General features: G+C 36.7%; 1 protein-coding gene across 1 annotated transcript in view; it reads left to right on the top strand.

The window, feature by feature from the left end:
• The first annotated feature begins 2,295 nt into the window (after positions 1 to 2,295).
• The window catches only part of TNPO1 (transportin 1), a 94,894-nt gene continuing 70,190 nt past the window's right edge, over positions 2,296 to 26,999 (top strand). The window contains exon 1 of the mRNA XM_004764476.3: positions 2,296 to 2,426. Coding sequence (XP_004764533.1) covers positions 2,412 to 2,426 — 15 coding nt within the window. The 5' untranslated portion in view covers positions 2,296 to 2,411. The remainder of the gene's footprint in view (positions 2,427 to 26,999) is intronic.

Here is a 26,999-nt window from a genome sequence, read left to right as displayed (position 1 = left end):
AAGTGGTAAAGCTAGCATCTGCATACAGGCCCTCTGCCTCCCAGCTTCATGCTTGTTTTGACAATGCTGCATTGACAGAGTAAGCATCTTTTTCTTCAAAGGGGAAAGTTTATAGGTATGTTTCTCCCTTAATGCTATTTTGTAATTTCTACCATTGTTTATTTTTATCTTTGTCCATTTTTTTTTTACCTAAGAAAAGAATTAATGCAGAAATTTTAAATATAGGATATGTATAATAAATTTGGGGGTTAAAAATTTAAGTTATTTACCGCTTTTAACTTAAGTATATGTCATTAAAAAATACTGACAAAGTTTTATTACAGAAGTTCTGCTGCTTTGTATTTGGGCATAAAGAGAAAATATTACTGAATAGCTGCTATTTCATGAGCAAAGTATGCAAAGGGTAAACAAATAACAGAAAAAATAAAATAAGCCATGTTAATAAACCCTTGTTAATGGTAAGAAGATCTACTGTTTAAAACATCTATTTTTAATTTAACCTAGAAGGTAGAGACAAAAATGCTTTATATAGAATCATCTCTTCATTCAATGCAGAACTATTTCATACTAAATTTTTAATTCGCTTTCATTTAAATTTCATAGAAGTATGTACAGTAATTTACTCAGTCTCAATTTCACAACATCTGATAATCAATATTTTTTCTTTCAAAAGATTTTGGTCAATAAATCCTTTTACATACACCAAACAATACTTCATTTTCTTAAGTTAATTTCTATTATTATATATAATAATCCAAAGTATTATTCAGGTGAACTCCTGAGTAATTGCTTTGTCAGTAGTTCTTTACATCCATCATTATTTGCTTAACCTTTATATTTAGAAAGAATTCCTATTACATTTCTTAGCAAAGTAGAATGCAGATACCACGCAACTGATTTGTACAGATCAGGGCTCCCTTGATGTCCCAAAGAAGTCCCACAGTGGGACTTTTCAAATGCAGAAATAAGCCCTTTTTGTTATTTGGATAAATACACATATTCTGGATAAATGTTCCTGCAGATACACTAACCAACCATTTTGGAAGGTTTGCATTAAGTATTTTTTTCTTGCAATCTGTTCCCATTTAGAGATCTCTTTTTGCTGCATGCTCCTGTATCCAACTGCTATCAAATTAACATTAGGAATGGTGGGTTCATAATTATGAGCATTTTAGTTGTTTAAAATATTTTTCTTACTATGTTCCATTTCCTAATCATAAAAATAGTCCTATACTCAAAATTTAAGTGAAATAAATTGTTTTGTAAAATGACTTGTTGCAAATGAAAATTATTAGCAAGTTTGTTAACAAATAACCTATACCAATATAAATTTAAGAAACTTTCTAGTACTAGTGCTGTACTTTTATCTAGACTATGCCTGGAAGACAACAACTGCTACACATTTTCAAAACGTGATATACACAGCACTTGCAAATAGGATAGTCGAAACTGCCGGCATTTTACACAAGTTGATCTTAAGAGGAAGAATATTATCAGCGGCATCATCACCGTAGGATATAATGATTATCCAGCTATGCAAATTAAAAATATTCACATGTAGCCCATTTATATATAAGAATAATGTGGGTAAGGGAACTGTTATTTATCAATCATTACCATTATCATAATTGAGTATAAAAATAGCCATCTCTCCCATTTTGAATTATGTTCTGTTCTGAAAACCGAAGACATTTTAATTTCTCGTGATGGCTGCTTACGGAGAGAAGGGCTTGTTATTTCTAAGAGCAAGAAACTAGTTTTATTTGAATACACACTAGGACATGTAAAAATTCTATAAACGCATTAATTTCAACATACACAGCAGTTGACATGCTAGGTGCAGTAGACCTCAAAAGTCAATCACGCAACATTAGCAAGCAGCCTTCTGCCCATCTCCATCTACTGAAGTCGCCTATTTATTTAGTTAGTTAGTTAGTTTACCAGCGACTTTGGAACTGTATTATTGGGGACTGGTGGCATGCTCCGTGTTAAGTAGGCTCCCGGGGTAGGGCTGTCACTTGGGCGATTCTCCGGGGGTACGGAAGTTCGCTGGCGTGGGGTCGTCATGCTAGGAGGCCCTGGACAGCCCCCAAGCATCCACACTTCCAGGGCCATTTTGGTCGAGGCTTCACCGCGCTGAAGAGCGGGCGACAGCTCGGCTTGAGGAGCCACCGCCGCGCGCCACTAGGCTCAGGTCCGCAGGCCTCGCAGGCCCAGGCCCTGCTTTTCCCAGCCGCGCCGCCGTTGCCTAGGCGACCGCCGCCGAACGTTCCCGAGGCGGGCCCCGCCCCCCGGCCAATCGGACCCGCGCTCGCCGGAGCCCAGATTCTCTTTGTTCCGCAGCCATTTCAGGCCCCGGACGGGAGGCAGCGCCGCTACGGCAGAGGGCCCGAGCGCCGGAGGCCTCTGGGATGGTGTGGGACCGGGTAGGTGGCGTTGAGGGTGCGCGGCCCCAGACTGGAGGGCGGGAGCGGAGGGCAGCTGTTCCGAAGCTGCCTGACGGGCTGCGGGGAGAGGCGCCCGACCCGCCGCCCTCCCGGCCGTTTGGAGCCCGGCGGCGGCGGCGGCGCGGTTCTAAGCCCAACAGCTGCCGGCCGGGGCGTCCTGCCGGACACTGGCAGGGGTCGGGCAGCGCTCCTCAGGTGTCCGAGGTCAGGGCCTGGGCCCTGTGGGGGCGGTGCGAAGGGGAGAGCCTTCTCGCTGGGGCGCTTTTTGTTAGACGCGGCGTTGAGGGCCCTGCTGTCGCAGTCGCTGCCCCAGGACGGCTGCTTCCTGCCGGTTCTGGGCGCTTTGGGGCACTGCCGGGCGCTGCCCCGGATGGCCCGTCTTTGTCCCTGCCCGGCCCTCTCTGCCCTGGCGTCCGGGGCCCGCACACATTTTCGCCTCCACACTCAGCTGGCTGATCGCTTTCTCTGGGCTGTTTTTGCCCCCTGGGGCCTCTTGGCCTCACGACGTGTTTACATAATTTTAAGGTTTGTACGGGCTTCGCGTGGGTTTGTTTTTTGCACTTCCACCGTTTTGTACTTCTCCCACGCGAACACGGAAAAGCGAACAGCTGCTGAGGAGCAGACCGGCTACCACGATTAAAAAGAAACGGCTTCCTTCCTTTAAAAAGGATCGATTGTTTGTCTACCGGCTGTAAAAACCAACTGGATGTTGCAAAGATTGCTTAGCCTTTAAGTCCGTTATCTTAACGATCACTAATTACTTTGGTCCATCAACAGATGTAGAAATTTGAACTTGGCGGCTGTCCACAAATTGATTTTGACAGTTGTATTAAGAAGCTTAATAACAGTCCTGCCTTGAAACAGTGATGACTTCAGTGATGAGATTATAAATAGTACTTTATTTTTCAGAATAAAGATTTTTTTTTTTAAGTTATATGGCCTAATAGCTATTTGGAAATGTGAGATTATAAAATGGCTATTCTGATCTACTCATTTTTAGGATAACAAAAGTACCTTTCGGATTTTAAGTTTCCCTGTTACATCAGAGCTTTCCGATTTGAATGGCAAATAAGTTATACTTAGTGAAAAAGGGACGCATTCCTTTTTTTGGGAAAAAGTTGTGTTTTCTCCTTTTATCCTACTCTGCACACCATTCTTAGAGAATGTCTCCACCGAGTTGAAAACTTGTAGCCGCAAAAAGGAGATTGTGGTTCAAAGGTGCAGATTTCTTTTTTACTCCTCCTGTAGTCATAAATGCATAACAGTTTAGCAGTCCGGTTTTTACTTCACCTAATTTAATGTTAGCCTGATGAACTATTAGAGTTTCATTTTCTTTTTCCTATAAGGGGCCCCCACCTCGATCAGCCTTGATCAGTTACATTTTTGCTCTAGGTATTAAGGGAATTATTAAATTCCTTCTGCTGAAATGTCTATAAAAATCTTTCAAAAAGCTTATTACCATTGTATATTTTGAGCAGGATAAGATTTTAGCAAAAATATATATGATCCTGGTTGTAAATATTTCCATTATCAACATTTGATACTGTATTCATTGTTTTTATGACCAGTTTTTCTTTTTTGTATAATGTTAAAGCCTTCACATGAACTCAGTTTTTCTAAATACTGTAAATGAACTGCATTGAAATGTAAATGTACTATCTTTAGAAGAATTGCTGACTTTTATCCATGTTGGATTCTGCAAATACTGTTTTTAAGAAAAGAAATTTGGTTAATAAAGGAAGGCAAAACATGTGACATAGGTCATGATATAGATTTATCAAGTGTAAAATGCAGAGAGGAGCACAGCAATTAAGTGGGAGTTGTTTTTATTGCCGAGGGTATAAGTTGTGAATATTTCTTCTTGGGATTGATAATTGAATACATATATTGGTGCCCAAAAGTTCTTGTTCCAAAAAATCAATTGGGTTTACCAGCAAAAGGGTGAGAAAGCTGAAAGAATCAAAGTGATTGATTAACTGATAATTGTTTTCAAAAAAAGTAGAGAATAATGCCATCTTCAAAAGGGATCAGAGACAAAAAAATTCCACAAATCTTTCTCAGTTGTTCCCATTCATCCAGTCCTATGGTAGATATCCAGTGAGAGATAGCAGGTGAGAGATGTCTCCTGGGTCATAGGGTGAGTGAACTTTATGATGGAAGATGGATGTCTGTAAGGCTGGTAACTAGATTTATAGTTATATGGATGGGTGTAGGAGAGAGTTCCTAGAAACTTTGTTTGGTTAACTCTGGACCTCCTTACTAGAATTCTTTGGAAGTACTGAAAGTAGGTGTAATAACTAAGAATGGTTAAATGAGTCTTAGTGGGTAAATGAGATAATGGAATAGGAAATAGGGATGCAGATTTGTCTTAGAAGTTTCTGGAGTACATAGAACCAATAGAGGAATGGTGGCTATCTCTTAACTCCAAAATGACACCTGATGCAGAGCAGTTATTTGATTTCAGAACTGAAGGAATGCCTAAAGCTAAAAGAAAGCTGGTAACTGAAAGACTGCAGGATTTAAGTTGACATGTGCCTTTTTAATGGTTAAAATTCAAAAGCAAAGCAAATCTTTGAATGTTACAGTTAGGAATAGGAGCTCTAGAGCCAGACTTTTTGGATTCAGATCGTGGTACCTTCTGAAATTAGGTGTGAATTTGAGCAAATTATTTAATCTCACTGTGCCTCAGATTTTCTCATCTCACAGTTCTGTGAGGATTAAATGAGAATGCTCTTAGGACTGGGACTGATGTAGTAGACACTCCATAAATAATAACTGCTGTTATCATCATAACGATCATTAATATGTTAGAAAACAACTCATAAAATTATAATCACTAGTATCTAGATTATGAGATAACTGCTGTAAACCCTCTGGTACATTTTTTTCCAGTATTTTTTCTGTTTATTTTGATTTTTACATAGTTGAGACTTTACTATATGAATAACTTTGCATTCTGCTTTTTTCACGTAGCATCATAAGCATTTTCTCATGCTATTAATTATTTTGTCAGCATCTTTTAAAATGACCACATAATGTGACTTTCTCATGATTAAACATTTTCCTATTGGACAATCGGCAAGTTTCTGATTTTTTTTTTTGCAATTCTAAGAAACACTACACTGAACATCCTTGTACATGAAAAAATTTCTGGGTTTTAGATTATTTCATTAAGATAGATCCTCCAAAGTGAAAATATTGGGTTGGAGTATATGAACATCCAAAGCTCATGGTCCATATTCCCATTTTGCTTTTAATTAAGGGAATTTAATAATGGGCTTAAGCTAAATTGAGGAGCACAGCATTTATTGATCTTATTATTGCTTGAGATGGGAAAGAAGAGGGAGTAAATTAACATTTTTTCCCTGTATTATGCAAGGCATTATTTGTAGGCATTTATCACTCATTGTTACTTTTACATACATTCTGCTCCTTATCATAGCCCTGTATTATGTATGGCAGTTACCTATGAATAGGTGAGTTCTTCCAGAGTTTTCAAGGTGAATCTGAATATAGATCTGCCTAATTGCAAATCTGAATATAGATCTGCCTGATTGCAAAGCTTATGTCCTTTATTTGTAAAACTTTAGATAATATACATATTAGGAATCTCATAATGAATACATATATCAAATGAATACAGAACCTTATAATGAATTTTTTAAATTACTATAATTTAATGGAGCTACTAATTATAGATCATAGACCATATTACAAAGATAGTAAAATTTGACCTGGAAGTAATGAATGGGTAAATGACATAAACCAGACATGGCTTAAATATCTGCATATATTTTACAAAGGGAAAAAAATATCCTTACCTGAATGAGATGTAATTGGTAATGAGTATTTAAAGCTGATTTCTAAAATGATTTGTGGTGAAACACTCTTAGTAACGACCTCAACACAAATAGGGTAGAAAAAAATCCCATCAGATTTGGGGCGTCTATATAAGAAGTGACAATGGCTTGTTAAGTGACCAAATTGAAAAACAGTTTAGTAAAACCCCTGCCAAACTTAGCTAAGGTCTTAATAGAGAAATAACAACAACAACAAAATCATAGAGATATTTCAGTTAAGGAGAATAAGACTACCCACAAGCTGTTGGAAATTAATTACATACTGAAAACTAAAGGGAAAAAAATTTAACTGGATTTTATAGTTGACTTTGAAGCACTCTGAAGCCATTAGTAAAATAATATTTGGCAAATCCCCTTAATCCTCAGGTGCAGAAGTGGCTGCCATAGATAAAAAGGGTCATCTCAGAAAAACAAAGATTTCATTGCTCTTGTCTTTACTAAGGAGGGAATTAAATCAGAGAAATACTTCACAAAATTGTGAACATTCTAAATAGATACACATGAAAGATTAGAAATAGGTGGTATTCACCAAAATTGTAAAGAAATAGTCATAAAATTAATATGCTGCCATTAAAAATAATGTTTTTGAAAAATACTTAAGTAAAAATAATAGTTTTGGCTGGAGCGTAAGAAAATTATGAGAAAGATGGCAAATTATGATGGTTTTTAAATGTGGCCATTTATTCGGTTGCTTAACATTTATTAGTGCTGAGGTTGTCCCTTTTCATTAAGAGATTTATATACTACTGGAGAGAGAGAAGTAAATGAAAAAGTACAACAAAGTATAGTTACAGCTTTTATGGTATAAATCTGGAGGCATCCAGCAGGACTAGTAATAGGTTCCAAGTGGAGAGTGGGAGAAGTGACTTAGGCATTTCAGGGGAATAGGAGCAGCATTTCAGAGACTATGTCAGCTAAGATAAGGACCTACTGTGTTCCCAAATCTCCCAGTAGTTAAGGGGCCCTGAAAGGTACAGAGCAGAAATCCACAAACTTTTCTGTAGAGAACTAAATAGTAAATATTTTCTGCTTTGTGAGCCATACCATCTCAAATGTAGTACAAAAACAGGGACAGTACAGAAACTAAAGGGTTTGACCAATTTGACTCGTGGGTCTTAATTAACTCTAATAAATAGTAGAGGGATTTCTCGTACCCACTTAAGCCCCCATGTGAAAGAAGATGGGATTGGGAGGGAGACAAACCATAAGTGACTCTTAATCTCACAAAACAAACTGAGGGTTGTTGGGGGGAGGGGGTTTGGGAGAAGGGGGTGGTATTATGGACATTGGGGAGGGTATGTGTTTTGGTGAGTGCTGTGAAGTGTGTAAACCTGGTGATTCACAGACCTGTACCCCTGGGGATAAAAATATATGTTTATAAAAAATAAAAAATTATATAAAAAAAAATAGTAGAGGGATTTGAGGAGGAAATAACCTACTGGGCCTAGCATGAGCCATTGGAATATTTGAAACAAGAAATTCACAACACTGATTTGTGTGAACATTTAGGAATGGAATAAAATAGAAAAACAGGGTGCCTGGGTGGCTGAGTTGGTTAAGCGACTGCCTTCAACTCAGGCCATGATCCTGGAGTCCTAAGGTCGAGTCCTGAATTGGGCTCCCTGCTCAACAAGGGAGTTCGCTTCTCCCTCTGACCCTCTCCCTTCTCATGTGCGCGCACTCTCTCTCTCAAGTAGATAAATAGAACCTTAAAAAAAAAAAAAAAAAACCAAAACCAGTTTCTTTCGAAGCACTATAAACCATTAGGGAAAGACAACTCAATTTCTTAAATGGCCAGAATCACAGAGGAGGAAATACAGAGAGCTAACATGAAATAATGCTCTCCCCCACCAGGAGGGAAGTGCAAAGTAAAATGGTGAAGATTTTGTTTCCCATTATACTTGCAAAAGTGAGAAAATTTTGCTACTATGTATTGGCAGGGTTGTACTGAAACTAGTACATTAAATAAATCAGTAAAGCCATGTTAATTTTCAAGCAAAAACACTTTGACCCAGCAATTTCCATTTCTCAGAGAAGCATGTGGGTGTATCAGGAGACATTTGTGTTCAAGGATCTCTCAGTAGCCACAGAACCTCCAGACTTCCAGGTCACCTTTCATCATCCACACTCCAGTTCATGAAATGGTCTGTATTTGTCTTTTTTTTTTTTTTTTTTTAAGATTTCATTCATTTGCTTGACAGAGATCACAAGTAAGCAGTGAAGCAGGCAGAGAAAGGGAGAAGCAGGCTCCCTGCTGAGCAGAGAGCCTGATGTGGGGCTTGATCCCCGGACCCTGGGATCATGACCTGAGCTGAAAGCAGAGGCTTAACCCTCTGAGCCACCAAGGCGCCCCTCTGTATTTATCTTTTAAAAGCAAACAAAAAGCAGGGGCACCCAGGTGGCTCATTCCGTTAAGTATCCGACTCTTGCTTTTGACTCAGGTCATGATCTCAGGATCCTGGGATCCAGCCCCATGTTGGGCTCTGCTCTCAGCAGTGAGTCTGCTTGCTTGAGGAATCTTCTCCACCTACCTCTTTCTCTCTCTCAAATAAATAAATCTTAAAACAAACGAACAACCCAAACTCTTCTAACTCTGTATACCCTTCTACTGTTCCCACTGGTACAGTCCAACATCTGCAAAGTCCAACCTCAATCTATTCTTAAAAATTCCCTTCACTTTCATGCTCGTATGGAAACCTGACTTTTGTACTGTGTGGTTGTGGCTGTTTTTTCATTTTGTTTTGTTTTATTTTTTCCTTTCCTGTAACTCTCCCTATCACTATTCCTGGAGGTGAGAAGGGTGTCTGCTATGCATCTCTTGGCTGCTTTTGGACTATTCTCCCTCCCTTCTCTCTCAAAATCCTCAGATTATGTAATCTATTACCCCTTATGATTGTTACCAACTATTGATAGCATAATTGATATCGGTGACTTCCAGGTCATTCCTCTTCGTTCTTTAGTTATTTTAGCTCCAGCCTCATTACCCTTTCTTCAGACTGCCTGTCTTTATAATGAAATTGCAAAGAATATACATAACTAATCTTTCCAGTACCCTGTCCTCTCATTCCTAGACCTTTCCTCCTGGGCTTGTCTACCCTGTCTCAGTTACTCCCATCGTGATGCCCCCTTGCCTTGTTAGTAACTGCAGTCCTTCTGTAGTTACAATTTTGTGTGTTCTACTATGACCCCAAATCCCCCATTTCTGTCAGTGGCAACTCCATCCTTCTTGTGTCTTAGTTATCCTTGACTGTGGTTTTTCTCTGACTTTTCAAAGAAAGTGTCCCACAAAGCCTTTTGTACTAGATCCCATCCTCTCTCATGTGCTCAAGGACACTGATTCAGCTTCTCTTCTGCCATGTCATCTTTATTGAATTCTATCAGCAAACAGGTATGCTGTTATTTCTCCTATTATTTAAAAAGCGAATGGATAAGGAAGATGTGGTCCATATACACTATGGAGTATTATGCCTCCATCAGAAAGGACGAATACCCCTTTTGTAGCAACATGGACGGGACTGGAAGAGATTATGCTGAGTGAAATAAGTCAAGCAGAGAGAGTCAATTATCATATGGTTTCACTTATTTGTGGAGCATAACAAATAACATGGAGGACAAGGCGAGTTAGAGAGGAGAAGGTAGTTGGGGGAAATTGGAAGGGGAGGTGAGCCATGAGAGACTATGGACTCTGAAAAACAATCTGAGGGTTTTGAAGGGGCAGGGGGGGGGGTGGGAGGTTGGGGTACCAGGTGGGTGGGTATTATAGAGGGCACGGATTGCATGGGGCACTGGGTGTGGTGCAAAAATAATGAATACTGTTACGCTGAAAATAAATAAAAAATAAATTTAAAAAAAAGCGAAAAACAAAACAACAAAAAAAATACCTTGATTCACTTTTCACCCCATTTCCTCATTTTTCAGATTTCTTTTTGCAGCGTTATTCCTCAAAAGACTTTTTTCTACACTTGGTATGCCAAATTTTTCCCTCCCATGTACTCTCCTAAACCCATTGCAGTCAGGCTTTTGTCTGCAGCATTCCTGCTGGTGCAGCTTGTGTTCTCCAGTAACTTCCATGTTATCAAATGCCATGTGCCATTTATTCTGTTCATCTTACTTGGCCTATCAGCAACATTTGACAGAGCTGTTTGTTCCCTTATCCTGGCAACGCTTTCTTCTTTACTTTTCAGTATACCACACACCCTTGCTTATCTTCGACCTCTGTCCTGGCCTCTTATAATTCTCCTTTCCTTTTCTCACAGACTTATGTTGGAGAACCCCAGGGCTCAGACCTTGCTTTTTGTTTTCTATTCTTTGTTTTTCCTATCAGTATTCACTTCATTGGTTATTTAATTTAGTCTCTTGGCTTTTATGCCATTTAAATACAGGCAACAGGCAAAATTAAATCTTCAGCTCTTCTCTCTAATTACAGTCTCACATGTTCAACTCCGTATTCATCCTCTCTACCTAAATGTCTAATAATGTACAACAAACTCAACATGTCCAAAACTAACCTAAACTTCCTCCCCAGTGCCTACTTTATATACAGATTTTCCCCATTTCTGTCAGTGGTAGCTCCATCCCTCCCATGGCTCAGGCTAAAATCTTAGCATTATCCTTGACTTTGCTTTTTCTTTGATTCTTCATATCCGTTCTTTCAGGACAGACTGTTTGTTCTATGCATCAAAATACATCCAGAATTTTACTGTGCCTTACCTTCTCTAGTACTACCAACTTGATCCAAGCTACTGCTGTCATAAATACTGTTTAAATAGGTTACTATCTGGTCTCCCCATTCTACCGTAGTCTGTTCCAATAGCCTTTTCTCAATATAGTGGTGAGAACTAGCCTTTTTCAAATTAAGACAGACCCTATTGCTTCTTCATTTAGAGCACTGCATTGACTCTTCTTTTGATTAGAAAATCTAGTGCTTACAGTGGCCCACAACAGCTCTCTGTAATCTGCCCAACCCACTCCCCTTTCTCCTTACCTCCTTGACCTTATTTCCTGTTACCAGTTCCCTCCTTGCTCACTGGCCACCTTGCTATATCAAAAACATATCAGTCATGCTCCTACTTAGGACCTTTGCTTTAGCTGATTCAGTTGTCTGAAATCTCCTTTCCCCAAACATCTACTTGGCTCACTGGCCTTACCTTCTATTCTTTGGTCAGGTCTTACCTTCTCTAAACACCCGTTTTAATACTGCATCCTACCCTCTCTCATCCCCCTTATCCTGGATTCTCTTTTTATTTTTTGCATAATACATACCCTTCTATAATGCTATTATCAGGGGTCAGCAAGCTAGAGCCCCACTGCCCTCTGGCCTGTTTTTGTACAGCCTGTGAGCTAAGAACAGTTTTTACATTTTAAAGGGTTGTAAAACAAAAATCGATAATATACAACATGTGACTTGCAAAACCTGGAACATTTACTTATCTGGCCCTTTGCAGACACAGTTTGCATTGTATATTCTGTTTATTGTCTTTTTCCTCCCACACAAATGTAAGCTCCAAGAGGGCAGAGATCTTTTGTTTTATTTATTGCTCTATCTGCAGCAGCTAAAACAGTGCCTAGAATATAGTAGGCATTCAGTAAATATTTGTTAAATGAATGAAATGCTTATAATAGTACAAAATTATAAATAGGTTAAGTATTCAGTAACTCATATTGCAATTAGTAATGAAGTAGAGCTATATATAATGAATAAGAAAGCGAAGGCATATTTTGAAAGGGGTTTTGTAATTATTTATTTATTTACTTAGTCTCTGTAGGTACAGTTTTATAGGCTGTGCTAAGAACGTGAGGTTTTATTTTAAGTGTGATGAGAAACTGTTGGAAGGTTTTGATGGTTGGAAGACTTGATTTAATTGCAGCTTTGACATCATTTTTGCTGTTTCATCTCAGAGAATGGGCTGTGATGGGACAAAACAGAAAGGCAAGTAAAACCCATTTTAGTAGAACATTCTCTTGTAGAACATGCTAGTATATCCTACATACCTGGACTTAGGGTAGCCTGGAGGAGGTGAGAATTGGTCAGATTCAGAGTATATTTTAGGGTAAAACTTGATAGCACCAGCTGTTGATTTGAATGTAGAACATAAAGGAAAGGCCTGAACAACTGGGTGAACACTTAGTGACGTAGGCAACTAGAGGAGAAACAGATATGAATGGGATGAGGAGAAGTATCAAGAGTTGTGATTCAGCCAACAAAGTTTAAGATGCCCATTTCACAAACAATTATAAAATATTGATGCTTAAGTGTGGAGTTCAGAGTGCTATTCAGGGACACAGACTAAATGAAGATTATATAGACAGAGAAAAGAAAGGGACCTTGGGTATTTAGAGATAGGGGGCCAGCAAAGGAGACTGACGAAAGAGCAGCCAATGAAGTAAAAAGAAAACCAGTGAGATGTGAGGCTAGGAAGGAAAAGAACGGTTGCCTGTGTCAACACTGTGGAAGAATGGTGTTAAGGCCAGGAAGAAATCACTGGGGTTGGCAACAAGGAAATCTCATTCTCACTGGAGTGGAGTAAAGATGGGGACATGGTGACTGTAGAGACCTTTCAAGATGTTTCTGTGAAGGGCGTGTGGGTGGCTCAGTGGGTTAAAGCCTCTGCCTTCGGCTCAGTTCATGATCTCAGGGTCCTGTGATCGAGCCCCGCATCGCATTGGGTTCTCTGGTCAGCATAGAGTCTGCTTCCTCCTCTCTCTCTGCCTGCCTCTCTGCCTACTTGTGATCTTTGTCTGTCAAATAAATAAATTTTTAAAAATCTTTAAATTAAAAAAAAAATGGTTGTGTGAATGAAAGGAAGTGGAGAAATTGAGTGATAGTGGAGGGGATTGGAGTCAAAGCTGTTTTTTTAAAGATACTATTTTAAAATAATTCTAAACATAGAGGAAAATTGTGGGAGTAATTCATACAGTTCCCAAATACACCTTACCTGGATTCACCAGTTGTTTACATTTTGCCAAATTGTTTTTTCCCACTACCCCCCCCAACACAATTTTCCTTTGATCATTTGAGAGTAGGTTTCATACATCTTGCCTCTATCCCTTCAATACTTTAACGTGTATATTTTAAAAGCCAGGATATTCTCTTCTGAAACCACATATAGTTATCAAATTGAGGAAATTTAAGTTTTTTACCTTCTGTATTATAGTTTTGTCACTTGTAACAGTAACTTTTTTTAAAAAAATAAAGACTTATTTATTTATTTACCTATTTTAGAGCAAGAGAGCATGCACAAGCAGGGGGAGGAGCAGAGGGAGAGAAAGAATCTCCAGCAGTCTTCCTGCATCATGAGCGTGGAACCCAGTGTAAGGCTTATTCTCACGACCCAGAGATCATGACCTTAGTCAAAAATCAAGAGTTGGGTGCTTAACCAGCTGAGTCAGCAAACTATTCCTAATAACATTCTTCATAACGTTTTTTCCTCTAGTGCAGGATCCAGCCAGGGTTTTATATTACATTTAATTGTCTTTTTTTAGATAGAGGTTTTTTGGTTTGGGATTTGTTTTTTTTGTTTTTGTTGGGTTTTGTTTTTTTTTTTAAACTTGGCTATTTTATCCTCATAACTACCCCATGGTTAATTATTCTTTCTCTGACCAATAAATGGCAGGAACAAACGCAAAGTCAGGCAGAGAAATTCCAGGGTTTGCACTCCTTTTTTTTTTTTTTAAGGTTTTATTTATTTGTCGAGAGCTAGAGAGAGAGAGCGCTTGCATGATCAGAGGGCCCCCTGCTTAGCAAGGATCTCTTGATGTGGTGAGCTGAAGGCAGATGCTTAACCAGCTGAGCCAACCAGGTGTCCCTCGGGTTTGCACTCTTTGCACTCTTAAGCTCTGTACTACAGTGCCTCTCAAGCAGTGCATGGAAAAATCTGAAATTTCCTATTTGAAGTGGACTAATATGTCAAATATAAAGATCAGAGGCAATGAGCCTTCTATCGAAAGGATGATTTTAACTTTCTAGATCTGCATTATAACTCTGTAGTGGTGGATCAGGGTTTAATATGTCACCCTGATGAGCTTTAGGACTGAAGAAAAAGCAAGAAAAGTGAAGATATTTAAACTTTGTATGTAAAACCTGGGGCACCTGGGTGGGTCAGTGGGTTAAGCCTCTGCCTTCGGCTCAGGTCATGATCTCAGGGTCCTGGGATCGAGTCCCGCATCGGACTCTCTGCTCAGCAGGAAGCCTGCTTCCCCCTCTTTATCTGCCTACCTCTCTGCCTACTTGTGATCTCTCTCTCTTTCTGTCAAATAAATAAAATCTTTAAAAAAAACCAAAAACTTTGTATGTAAAACTTTCCAGCCTTTGGCATAAACTATATGTCTTCAGAGCTATTGGTGCTGATTCTTTAGAAATGCAAAATAAAATACTTGGTTAATTCTTTTGTGATAGAATTCAGTTGGAAGTATATGGGCATGATCTAAAGAGCCCTGATGTGTTTCAAAAAGAGTTTATTTAAGCTCATAAAATGCTACTTGTTTAACCATTATTAGAAAATATTATGAGACTTAATTCAGAAAGAGCATTAAACAGTGGCTCATTGACCACAGGTACTGCAGAACAGGAATTAGAATGCTCCATTGGATTTTTTTTTTTTAAGATTTTATTTATTTGAGAGAGAGGGAGAGATTGAGAGCATTCACAAGCAGTGGGGAGGAGCAGAGGAAGAGGGAGAAGGAGGGAGAAAGATTCTCAGGCTGACTCCGCACTGAGTACAGACCCAGACCTTTGCAGGGCTGAATCTCATGACTCTGATTCATGACCTGAGCCAAAACCAAGAGTCCAAAGCCCAATGGACTGAGCCACCCAGGCATTGAATTTTTAGTTGAATAATGCTTTACATCATCTCTGTTAGAGTTTTAAAGGGTTAATGGATAAAGACTTCTGTTGGGTAGAAACCCAAGTTATGATAAAACATTTTCTGACATTTTCAACTAAAGATTGTTCTTGCTATTGAATATGACTTCTATAAGAAGTGCCCTGATACAAGAGCCCAAGTATTTGCAGAAAGAATCAAATGACATGTAACTTTGTAGTCCCATAACTACATTTGAACACTTGAGTTGAATACAAGTTTCACTGAAGGCTTGGAGAGCTTTCAGTAGCAAGTATAAAAAAGAAAATCTTGCTTTTGTGTGTGGAATATGACCAGACTGATTGTTTATAATCAACAAAATGTTTAACTTCTAGAAGCTGAAAGGACCATGGTCTTTAGTTGCTGTATAGCTGGGGAAATGAACCAAATGAGTATTAAGTGATTTGTGTAGGATTGCCAGGCTGCTATTCTCCCTATAGGGAAGAAGTAAAATAAGTGCCCCAGATCTCTGACACGCCTTTTTTCCTGATGTTATTTTGGCTTTTCATGGCATAGAAGATTTAAAGACCCATGGTCTGAAGCAGTTGGTCCTAAAGCTCCATGAAATTACAATGGGTTTGTTAGCTCCAGAAAGGCTGTAGCTGTGATTTCAAGGGTCTGTGTCACCCATCTTTCTCCTGGCCTCATACTTCATCCTTCCATAAGTCAAGGATGAAACACTTGGAAAAACTGTAAAAGTAGGAGGCTTTCCTGGAGTCTTGTTTTAGTGCAAATAATAAGCTCAGATTCATGAGTGTGATATAGTAGTTTAAGATTTAATGTAGGAATTTGATGAGGAATCTTAAAAGCTGGTAGAGAAATAAAAGGTTGAAGCATAAGAAGGAAACGGCTCTAATAAAAATCCCAGCTTTACTTTCCCCTTACATCCTAGAGGGTAGGGGCTTTTGTTTTGGCGTTGGTGCTTGCTGATCTGGTACACAGCAGACAGTTTTTTATTTGTAAAACAGAATTGATACATTCATACTTCCATGAGATTCTAGTAGAGTTTCAGTTGCTCAGCCATCAGGACAAAATTTCAAAATTGTGATTTCAGGTAAAATTATCATTTTCTGAATCTTGGAGATACAAACTCCTGGACATCTTAAATGTTTTGAATCAGATTCCTCAAATGCCTCACAATGATTTGAATTGTTGAACTTACTAACATAAAGAAATCTTAGGAATTTGTGCTTGTAATTTCCAGCTATAAAATCCCACATTTATCAGTGCTTACTGAATGTTTGCCTGTTGATTTAATTTCTGGAATTCCTTCCTTCTAGAATATGCATAATGAAGAGTTCACTGGAGATTATGTATTTTATGAACTGTAAATGTGGATTAGTTGCTGTATGAAATTTTTTTTTTAGTGGAAATACTTCAAGTGGCAAAGATTTGCTTTCTGTGCACCCAGCTGTACTCCAAGAAAATCATGTAGGAAAAGTGTTTTGTTCTGTTTTTTATAATAAATGAATTTATTTTTTTCCCTAAGAATCAGTTTAGTGTAATGGAAATAATGTGTGCTTTTGAAGCTTTCTTTAGACTCCTTTGTCTACCAATTACAAGTGTGTGCTTATGGATGGTTATCTCATAGACCACATAAGTACACAGAACTGTACCATTGGTTTCAAGTGAAGATGATTTATAAACATGTGTTTGTTTTCCATCCCTTCTTAGTTATTACATTAACTTCCTTAGGCAGAAAAGTAGATAAAGAATCCTTTGGTGATTCTAACAATTTTTAAAATCTTGAACAGTTTTTATTTACTGTTTTCTGAAGGTTTTAATTTTAAATTATTTATGAATTATTTTCTTAAGGAGAAAAATGATACATAACACAAATAATTGACTAGTAAAATGAAAAGAACCAGTTCTGTAACCTTTATCAGTTTAGTATATGCTTCATGATAAATTTAAATTATTTGTAGTATGTGCTCACTTATTTCTGCAGTTGAAATTTTCTTATACACTAGTAAATTTTGCATGTAATTTTCATACTTGTGATTACTGAGAGACTCTTTAGAACTTTTTTCCACAACGGTCTTAAGAACTATTGTAGAAGAATTATCGACCCTCTTTTCTAAGCTAAAATTTAATTTACTTTTGGCTTTTATATTTTTGTGGGATTTTCTTTTCTTCTCGTTCCACATAGGGTTTAATCAAGATATTTATTGATTCTTTTAAGTGGTACTTCTAGAATTGTGTATCAATGTTTTTGAAAAATTAGGAACTTGATGAGAGGTGATTGAAATTTTTCAGTAGTCTCCAGGCCTAACGTGGGACTTGAATGCAAGGACCCTGAGATCAGGTGTCAAATGCTCTATCAACTAAACCAACCAGGTGCCCTGAAAATTTTTTTATATTAAACAAAATGTTGGTATTCTTATTTCAAATTTTGTAGTAGTCTTACTTTTCTGTATATATATTACTTAGTATTTCATTCAAACATTTAAGTAAATCCTAATATTAATTTATGATAACATTAAAAATTTTTCTGTGCATATAAGATATTTAAACTGTAATCTAAAAACTAATCAGAAATGTAGAAACTATAGTAATTCCCATCATCTAAGTAAAAGTAAAACTTCCATTCTTTTTATAAGACTAGGTCTCTGGGATTATAAAACAGCTTCTTTGGTATAATTCTTTTTTCCATTACTATAAAGATGTTTTTTTCCACTATCTTATAAGTGTGTGTCTACTCATTTTAATGGCATAATCGAGGAAAAAGTTTTGCAAGTATTTCAATTTTCTGTAAGTCCACAAAGTTTAACCCGTTAAGTGCCATAACCTTTAAGCATTTTCATATAAATCTTTCTAAATTATATTTCACATCTTGACATTTTAACAAGTAGAAAGGGTGTGATTTAAGCTTTTTGATGATTCTGTCATTATTGTGAACATTCTCTAGGGTTTTTGCCCTGTCCTATATATGACTTCAAACAATTAGACTTTTGGAGATTTTTATTACTTATTTTCATTTTCAAGGTAATAAAACCACAGTATTGAAAAAGAGAAAAGGCCCATAATCTTAACACTAATCCACTGCTAGCTTTTCATTGTTTCTTTCTAGTCTCTTTCATTTAACTGTCTTTATCTTACACGATTTACTTCTTTGTAGTTGTTCTCTACATACAACTTTTTATCACTTTTTTCACTTTCTAATCATAAACATTTTCCATATCATTACAGAAATTAACCATCTTTTTGAATAACTGCATAATAACCCAACAGTTGAATGGTTATGCATATATTTATTGCTGTATTAGAAATAATCCCAGGATAAACTCTTTGACAATAACATTTTTTTTTCTTTATTTAGGATTCTTAAGATACAGTCTAAGAAGTGTAATCATGAGGACAAAGGGTAAAAAAATGCGTATGGCTCTTGCTGCAGGTTGCTGAGTTCTGTCAGTTTACCTTCAGCAATTTGTTGGAGTTGATTCATCATATCTTCAGCAGCAATAGGGTATTGTTGTTATAAAATTATCTTTGCTAATTAGTCTAAAAATTCTATCTCATTATTCAGTATTTTCCCAGGTTTATTTGCTCTTGTATTTTGTGCATTTTCTTTCATGTGTTGTCTGTTGGTTCTAAAATAGTTTTCTAGATAATTAATGTATTACTATCTTGTTGCATCATCTGACTTTGTATTGCTCTGATATGCTAGGAGCTCCCTTTTGTATTTGTTCAGATAAGTCATGTGTTTATCCACCATATTTCTAAATTGTGGTGCCTCCTGGAAATGTGTAAGAGATACTGTAGGTTCTTTGACATGCAGACTGTGCTAGTCTTGCTTGGGAAACCAGTATTAATTGAAAGCTAACATCATAGTGAGAGTAAATTGCCACTCGGTCTATATCTATCACAGGTGTAAAGTATTCAGGAAACAAATATTACAAGGAATTTTTTCCCTTGATGGCAGCTGGGGCAGTGATTTCCAGTGTTCAAAACCAAAATTGTATAATTTGGAAAAGGCAGGGAACAGGCAGAAGTAGATGAGTAAGGAATTCTGCTGTCTGTAAAAAGGATGTACACCTGAACTGGCAGCTGGCTTTATTCTTGGTTTTCTCTATCTTCCTACTCGGTTTATTCTCCACCCATTTGGATATCTCTCGGGGACCTCCACATCAGCTCTCCAGTCTAGTCTGATTGTTCAAGCTAAGGAAATTTATTTCCATAGTAGTCATCAGCCTCATTGTACCAATCCTTACAGTTCCTAGGTAACTCCCTAAAAAGTTTAGTTCCTTCCACTTAAAGCAAATAGAATTTGGGAATAGCTTGTTATAATGTAACATTTAACATATATAATCATGTGATTATATATATAGTAGTTACTTAATATTTCTATTATAATTAAGCTCTTTTGGTTCCAAGGAAGAGAAATGCATTCAAATTGTCTTAAGAGAAACAGAGAGATTTATTTTAAGTTATTTGTGGAAGTAGAAAGCCATCAGGAAGCAAGACAACTCCCAGAAGTAGTTACTGTCTGTCTGGTGGTCTATATAATCTTGCTCAGTGGTTCCCTGCTTCTCTCTGTGCTGTCCATTCTCGTCTCTGTATGATTAGAATTTCCGCCCTTTTGTAATTAGTCTTGCATGTGCAGTCTAATGATGGCCCTGTGCCTACCACATCATAACATTTTAGCGTCTTCTTTGAGAACTGTTAAGTGGTAAATGATCCTAGTACTTTCTATTCATATTTATGAGAAAGGAAATCCAGCTTATTTAGCTCATCCTTTTGTGCCAGGATTCATCATCATGTACCTGGTCTTTGTTTAGTCAGTCACATTTAGGAAATGCAGTCACAACTTTGCCATTAGACCCAACACTTGGGGCATGGGCTGAGGTCTACCCACTTCCCTTTAGAAAAAGGTTTTGGTTTTACTGGTAGATAACTAGCAGAAAATCAGTATACTATGAAAAAATGAAGGGGGTTAAGAACTTCATGTTAGGAGTGCCTGGGTGGCTCAGTTTGTTAAGCGTCTGCCTTCAGCTCAGGTCATGATCCCAGGGTCCTGGATTTGAGCTCCACATCAGGCTGTCTGCTCAGCAGGGAGCCTGCTTCTCCCTCTCCCTCTGCCTGCCACTCTGCCTTCTTGTTTTCTCTCTCTCTGTGTCAAACAAATAAATCTTTAAAAAAAAAAAAAAAGAACTTCATGTTATAGAACTCAATCTTCTGTGTTTTTAAAAGTTGAAGTCAGATTCTTCCTAAAATTCATTTGTAATGTTTCGAGGTCTTGATTCCAACCCCTTTTTTAAAGGATTGGGAGCACCTGGGCAGCTCAGTTGGCTGAGTGTCTACCTTGGGCTCAGGTCGTGATCTCGGGGTCATGGGATGGAGCCCAGAGATGGACTTTCTGCTTGGAGGGGGTCTTCTCCCTCTCCCTCTGTACCCTCCCTCTCTCTCAAATAAAATCTTTAAAAATAAAACAGAAGGATTAGATAGAGGTCTGTTGTTTTCATCCTGAAGATGAAACATTATAATAACCTTTCTGAGTATAGTTAAAGTTGATGAATTCCAGTTTCATGGGCTGAAGGGGTTGGATGGTGCTAAGGATGTTATATTCAGTTGGCTAATAACTCAGTATCTCTGTTTGGAAGAGGGCAATAAGATTTTTAAGCCAAGATTCAGTTTTAAGGGTATATTCTTATAAGCTGAACACTTTGTTATTATATATAGTAGATTAGCATTATTGTGTTTATATCCTCAGATTTCCTTACCATCTCACATTTCATTCTAGGTTTTATATTCATTAATTTTTTTATTCCTCAGTCTTGGTTGAGTCTCATTGTCTCTTTGTCACAGTAAGAGATAAACAGACTTGAATACTCACAACATGTATGCTTTTGTTTTCTGTGCTAAATGGTTAGCTGTATAGTACCATCTGTCCTACATTATTTCTTGCTATTTTTTTTTCCATTTGTGGAAAATGAAATTTTTTACCTCTGTGGAACTTGTTTTGTGATATTCTTTTCCAATCTCTTTGTATACTGTGAAGACTACCTTCAGTCAACTAAATTTTGCCCTCGTAAAATTTTTATAGATTGACTACATTCATATCTGATTTAATTATTCAACATTTGATTTCTGAAGCTTTGTTCTTATTATTATTCCTTCAATATTTCTGTTTAAATGAGAAGTCATACAGCCTATTTTGTTGAATATCCTTTTATACAAAAACAATTTCATCTTTGGGGTGCCTGGCTGGCTCAGTCAGTGAACATGTGACACTTGATCTCAGGGTTGTGAGTTTGAGCCCCATACTGGGTATAAAGATCACTTGAAAATAAAATCTTAAAAAAATAATAATTTCACCTTCTTCTTAATGGTGTCTGATGGTACAAACTGCCATCAGTAGATCTGTCTTAATGATAATTTTAGTGGGAGTTGAAGTGCAAAGGGAATGAATGAACATTAAGGACCTACCATTGTAGCATTTTGCATTCTCATTTAATCTTCCCTTCAGCCCATTTCACTGAAAACTAAACTGTCGCTTAGAAAGTCAAGCTACTTTTCTCAAAAAGACAGTGGGAAGGACTGAGGTTGATCTCCTGAATATAGGACTCTGGAACCTATGCTTCCTTTACTCTGTCTTCTAGCTTGCCAACAATAAATAGCATAGAACAGTATTCAGGTTAGGAACTAAAATTGCAAAAATTGATTTTCTTTTGTAACTTGTTTCTCCTGTCTCTGCTTCCTACAGTACGACATGTGCCTCTGTTAAGTGTGAGAAAGATTTCAGTGAACAAAGGAAAGATTAGATAAAAGCTAATGATGATCAGCCTACTAACCACTTAACTATTTATTTATTACCTTTCTATTTTATTGGCTAAGGTACTCTGACCCTTTTCCAATTCAGCTCTTGCCAGTGATCATAGTGCTATGTTCCTTTTCCTGTTTACACTTGAAAATGTGAAATAGTGAATCAACTCACTGCACCATAACAATCAAGGATATAGACATGAATGCGAAATTCTTAGGGCCCTGTCACTTTAGAACTTTAGGAGCAATCTAACCACAATGACACAGTACACTTTTAGTTACCAAAATGATGTGTAATGGTGGTCCTAATTTTTCTAAAACTTATCAACTTAGAGTTCTATCAATATACAGTATCTCACTTCATAAACGCATAGATTCTAAAATACTGGGGCACCCAGTGGCTCAGTGGGTTAAAGCCTCTACCTTCTACCTTCGGCTCAGGTCATTATCCCAGGGTCCTGGGATGGAGCCCCACATTGGGCTCTCTGCTCAGCAGGGAGCCTGCTTCTCCTCCTCCTCTCTCTGCCTGCCTCTCTGCCTACTTGTGATCTCTGTCTGTCAAATAAATAAAAGTCTTTAAAAAAAAAAAATACTGGCTCATGCCTTGTATTGACTGACTTTATAATTTCAGATGTGTTACACAGAAAAATGTTTGACTATTTGCATCATAGCCCTTTTTATCAACTCCTTAAATATAGTAAGTGTAGCTATAATCAGTAACTTGCCTGGTGCTGATATATTTTAAATCATTCAGTACCAGGATTTTACCAAGAGCTATCATAGTCTTACTTGAGCACATACAGATTTGTCTCTGTCTTGCATACATGTTCACACATAATCAAACAGTGTAGAGAAATGTTATTTTAAAACAAGCTTCTCTTCTTTATACTTATATCTTATTAACCATGAATTAAAGGAACAGTTCAGAGTAGAAGAAACTTTGGAAATGAATAGGAAGGCTTCCATTCCCAACCCAAGTCTTCTTTTGGTAGGGGAGAAGGAGGGAGAAATAATAGTAAAACTTTCTTATCCACCTATCTATTTAAAGAAAAAAATTTTAGCTTTATTGAGATATAATTGACATATGATATTGTGGAAGTTTAAGATGTACAACATAATGATTTGATATATGTATATATAATGAAATGATTACCACAGTAAGGTTAGTTAACATGTCCATCATCTCACATGGTTATAGTTTTTTAAATTACTATATTATTTTTTTGGTAAGAACCTTTAAGACTTATTTTCTTAGCAACTTTAATATATATATATTTCAAATGTAAGTATATATATAATAATATATATGTGTATATATAATATATAAAGATTTTCTATGTATATATATGTGTGTGTGTGTCTGTATATATATATATATATATATATATATATATATATATATATAGTTAAATATAGTCCCCATGCTATATTACATCCCAGAACTTAATCAGCTTCTAATTGGAAGTTTGTATCCTTTGACTGTCTTAAGTCATTTCCGCTCTCCACTTTTACCCTGGCAAGACCAGTCTGCTCTCTATTTCTGTGAGATTGGGGTTCTTTTTATTTCTCAAATAGGTGATCCACAGTTTATGTCTTTCTCTCTGATTTATTTCACTTAGCATAATGCCCTAAAGTTTCATCCAAATTGTCACAAATGGCAGGATTTCCTTTTTTACAATGAATAATATTCCATTATATATATGCAGTTGACTTTGAGTAACATGGAGGTTAGTGGTGCTGACCACTGTGCAGTCACAAATACACATATAATTTTGACTTTCCCCAAACTTAATTACCCATTGCCTACTGTTCACTAGAAGCCCTACCAATAAGTTGATTAAAACATATTTGTATATATTCTATATACTTCATTCTTAAAGTGAGCTAGAGAAAGTGTTACTAAGAAAATACATTTATAGTATTTATATCAAAAAAATTATGCACCTAAGTGAACCCGTATAGTTCATATCCAAAGTGGTGTTCAAGGGTCGACTGTATATCACATTTTCTTTATCCATATATCTGTTGATGGACACATTTATTTCCATGTCTTGGCTATTATAAGTAATGCTACAGTCAACATGAGGGCTATCTTTTCAACATAGTGATTTTAAGTAGAATTGCTGGATCATATGGTAGTTCTATTTTTAAATTTTTAGGAACCTCCATTCTGTTTTTCCATAGTGGCTGCACCAGTTTACATTCCCATCAATATGAGTTCCATTTTCTCCACATTCTTGCCAGCATTTGTTATCTCTGTTCTTTTTGATAATAGCCATTCTAACAGGTTTGAGGTATTATGCTATTTTGGTTTGGGTTTGCTTTTTGCCATTTGAATATCTTCTTTGGAAAAAATGTATATTCAGGTCTTTGCCCAGGTTTTTGTTTTTGTTTTTTTTTTAAATCAAATTGTTTGGATTCTTTGCTATTAAGATGTATGAATTTCTTACATATTTTGGATATTAACTCCTTAGCAGATATGGGTTTGCAAAACTTTCTCCCATTCTGAAGGGTACCTTTTCGTTTTGATGATGATCTCCTTTGCTATGCAGAAGCTGTTTGGTTTGATGTAGTCAAAAGTTTGTTTTTGCTTTTGGTGCTTGTGCTTATGGTGTCATACCCATGAAATCATTGCCAAGACCAGCTTGTGTTTTCTTCGATTTCTTTTATTCAGTGTCTTAAAGTTTTCAGTATACAGATCTTTCCCATCCTTATTTTATTCTTTTTATTGTTGTTGTAAATGGAATTACTTATTTTTTAGATAATTTATTGTTAGTGTATAGAAATGCAACTGGTTTTTGTATGTTGATTTTGTATCCTTTAACTTTCCTGAATTCATTTATTAATTTTTGATAGAGTCTTTAAGATTTTCTATGTATAAAATCATGTCTTGTGTGAATAGAGATAATTTTATTTCTTCTGCTCTGATTTGGGTGTATTTTATTTTATTGCCTGATTGCTTTGGCTAGGATTTCTGATACTGTATTGAATAGAAGTTGTAAGAATGGGCATCCTTATTTTGTTCGTGATTTTAGAGGAAAAGGTTTCAACCATTCACTGTTGCATGTCATTTTACTTGTAGTTTTGTCATAGAGGTAGTTTTGTGATAGATGATCTTTGTTGAGATATGTTCCTTGTACACCAAATTTGTTGAGAGTTACCATGAATGGAAACTGAATATTGTCAAATGCTTTTCTGCATTTCTTGTGATCATATTCTGTCTTTTATTTTATTTATTTATTTATTTTTTTTTTTTAAGATTTTATTTATTTGACAGAGAGATCACAAGTAGGCAGAGAGGCAGGCAGAGAGAGAGGGAGGAGGAAGCAGGCTCCCTGCAGAGCAGAGAGCCCAATGTGGGACTTGATCCCAGAACCCTGAGATCATGACCTGAGCTGAAGGCAGAGGCTTAACCCACTGAGCCACCCAGGCGCCCCATGTCTTTTATTTTATTAATGTGATATATCACATTGATTGATTTGTGTCTGTTGAATTGTCCTAGCATCACAGGGATTAATCCACTTGATCATGGTATGTGATTTTTTAATATGCTATTGAATTCATTGTGCTAGTAATTGTTGAGAATGTTTACATCTATATTCATCAGAGATAATGACCTATGGTTTCTTCTAGTGTCCTTATGGGACTTCATACCAGAGAACTGCTGGCTTTGTAAAATGAGTTTGGAAGTGTTCCCTTCTCTTCAATTTTTTGTAAGAGTTTAAGAAGAATTGATGTTAATTTTTCTTTAAGTGTTTGGTAGAATTCAGTAGTGAAGCCATCTGGTCCTAAGCTTTTCTTTATTGGGATTTAACTTTATTCATTTTCCTTACTTATTTTAAGTCTCTTCAGGTTTTCTTTCTTCATGATTCAATTTTGGTAGTTATATGTTTATAGGAATTTATCCATTTCTTCTAGCTTCTCCAATTTGTTGGTATATAGTTGTTCATAGTAATCTTTTGTGATCCTTTGTATTTCTGTAGTATCAGTTATAATAGCTCCTTTTTCTTTTATAATTTTATTTATTTTGTTTTTCCCTTTTTTCATTAGTCTAGTTAAGGGTTTGTCCATTTTATCTTTCCAAATAATCAACTCATAGTTTTGTTGATCTTTTCTATTGTTTCCTTAATCCCTATTCCATTTATCTCTGCTCTAATCTTTATTATTTCCTTCCTTTTTCTAACTTTGGCCTTTGTTTTTCTTTTTCTACTTCCTTGAAGTATAAAGTTATGTTGTTTGATGTATTTTCTTGATATATGTATGTGCTTATGACTATAAACTTTTCTCTTAGAACTGCTTTTGCTGGGGTGCATGGGTAGCTCAGTCAGTTGAGCCTTTGGCTCAGGTCAAGATCCCAGGGTTCGGGGTCGACTCCTGCATCAGGCTTCTTGCTTAGTGAGGAGTCTGCTTTTCCTTCTGCCTCCCGCTCGCCCTGCTTGTGCTCATGCTCTCTCTCTCTCTCACAAATAAATAAATAAAATCTTTAAAAACAACAACAACAACAACAAAAAAAAAACTGTGTTTGCTACATTCTATAACTTTTGAAATGTTGGATTTCCCTTTTCATTTGTGTTAAGATATTTTTTTATTTCTTGTTTGCTTTATTCTTTAATCCATTGGTTGTTCAGGAGTGTGTTGTTTAATTTCCATGTACTTGTGAATTTTCCATCTTTCTATTAATAATTTTTAGTTTCACCATTGTGATCAAAAAAGATACTTGATATAATTGCTATCTTGAATTTGTTGAGACATATTTCATTTCATTGTCTTACACAAGATCTGTCATAGAAAGTTTTCTGTGTGCGCTTGAGAAGAATATGTATTCTGCCTCTTTTGGATGGAACATTTGTTAGGTCCATTTGTTTTATAGTGTTGTTCAAATCTACTGCTTCCTTATTGATTTTCTGTCTGGATGATCTATCCATTGTTGAGAGCGGGATGTTATAGTCCCCAGCTATTATTGTATTGCTGTTTATTTCTCTTTCTAGTTCTGTTTGTATTTACATTATTTATAAGTGCTTTGATGTTGAGTGCATAAATATACAATAATTATATAACTTCTTAATAGATTG

The sequence above is a fragment of the Mustela putorius genome, unplaced genomic scaffold, assembly GCF_011764305.1.
Source record: "Mustela putorius furo isolate JIRA1106 unplaced genomic scaffold, ASM1176430v1.1 tig00000145_pilon_pilon_pilon, whole genome shotgun sequence".
Taxonomy (NCBI): domain Eukaryota; kingdom Metazoa; phylum Chordata; class Mammalia; order Carnivora; family Mustelidae; genus Mustela; species Mustela putorius.
This window is presented reverse-complemented; position numbering and strand designations above follow the sequence as displayed.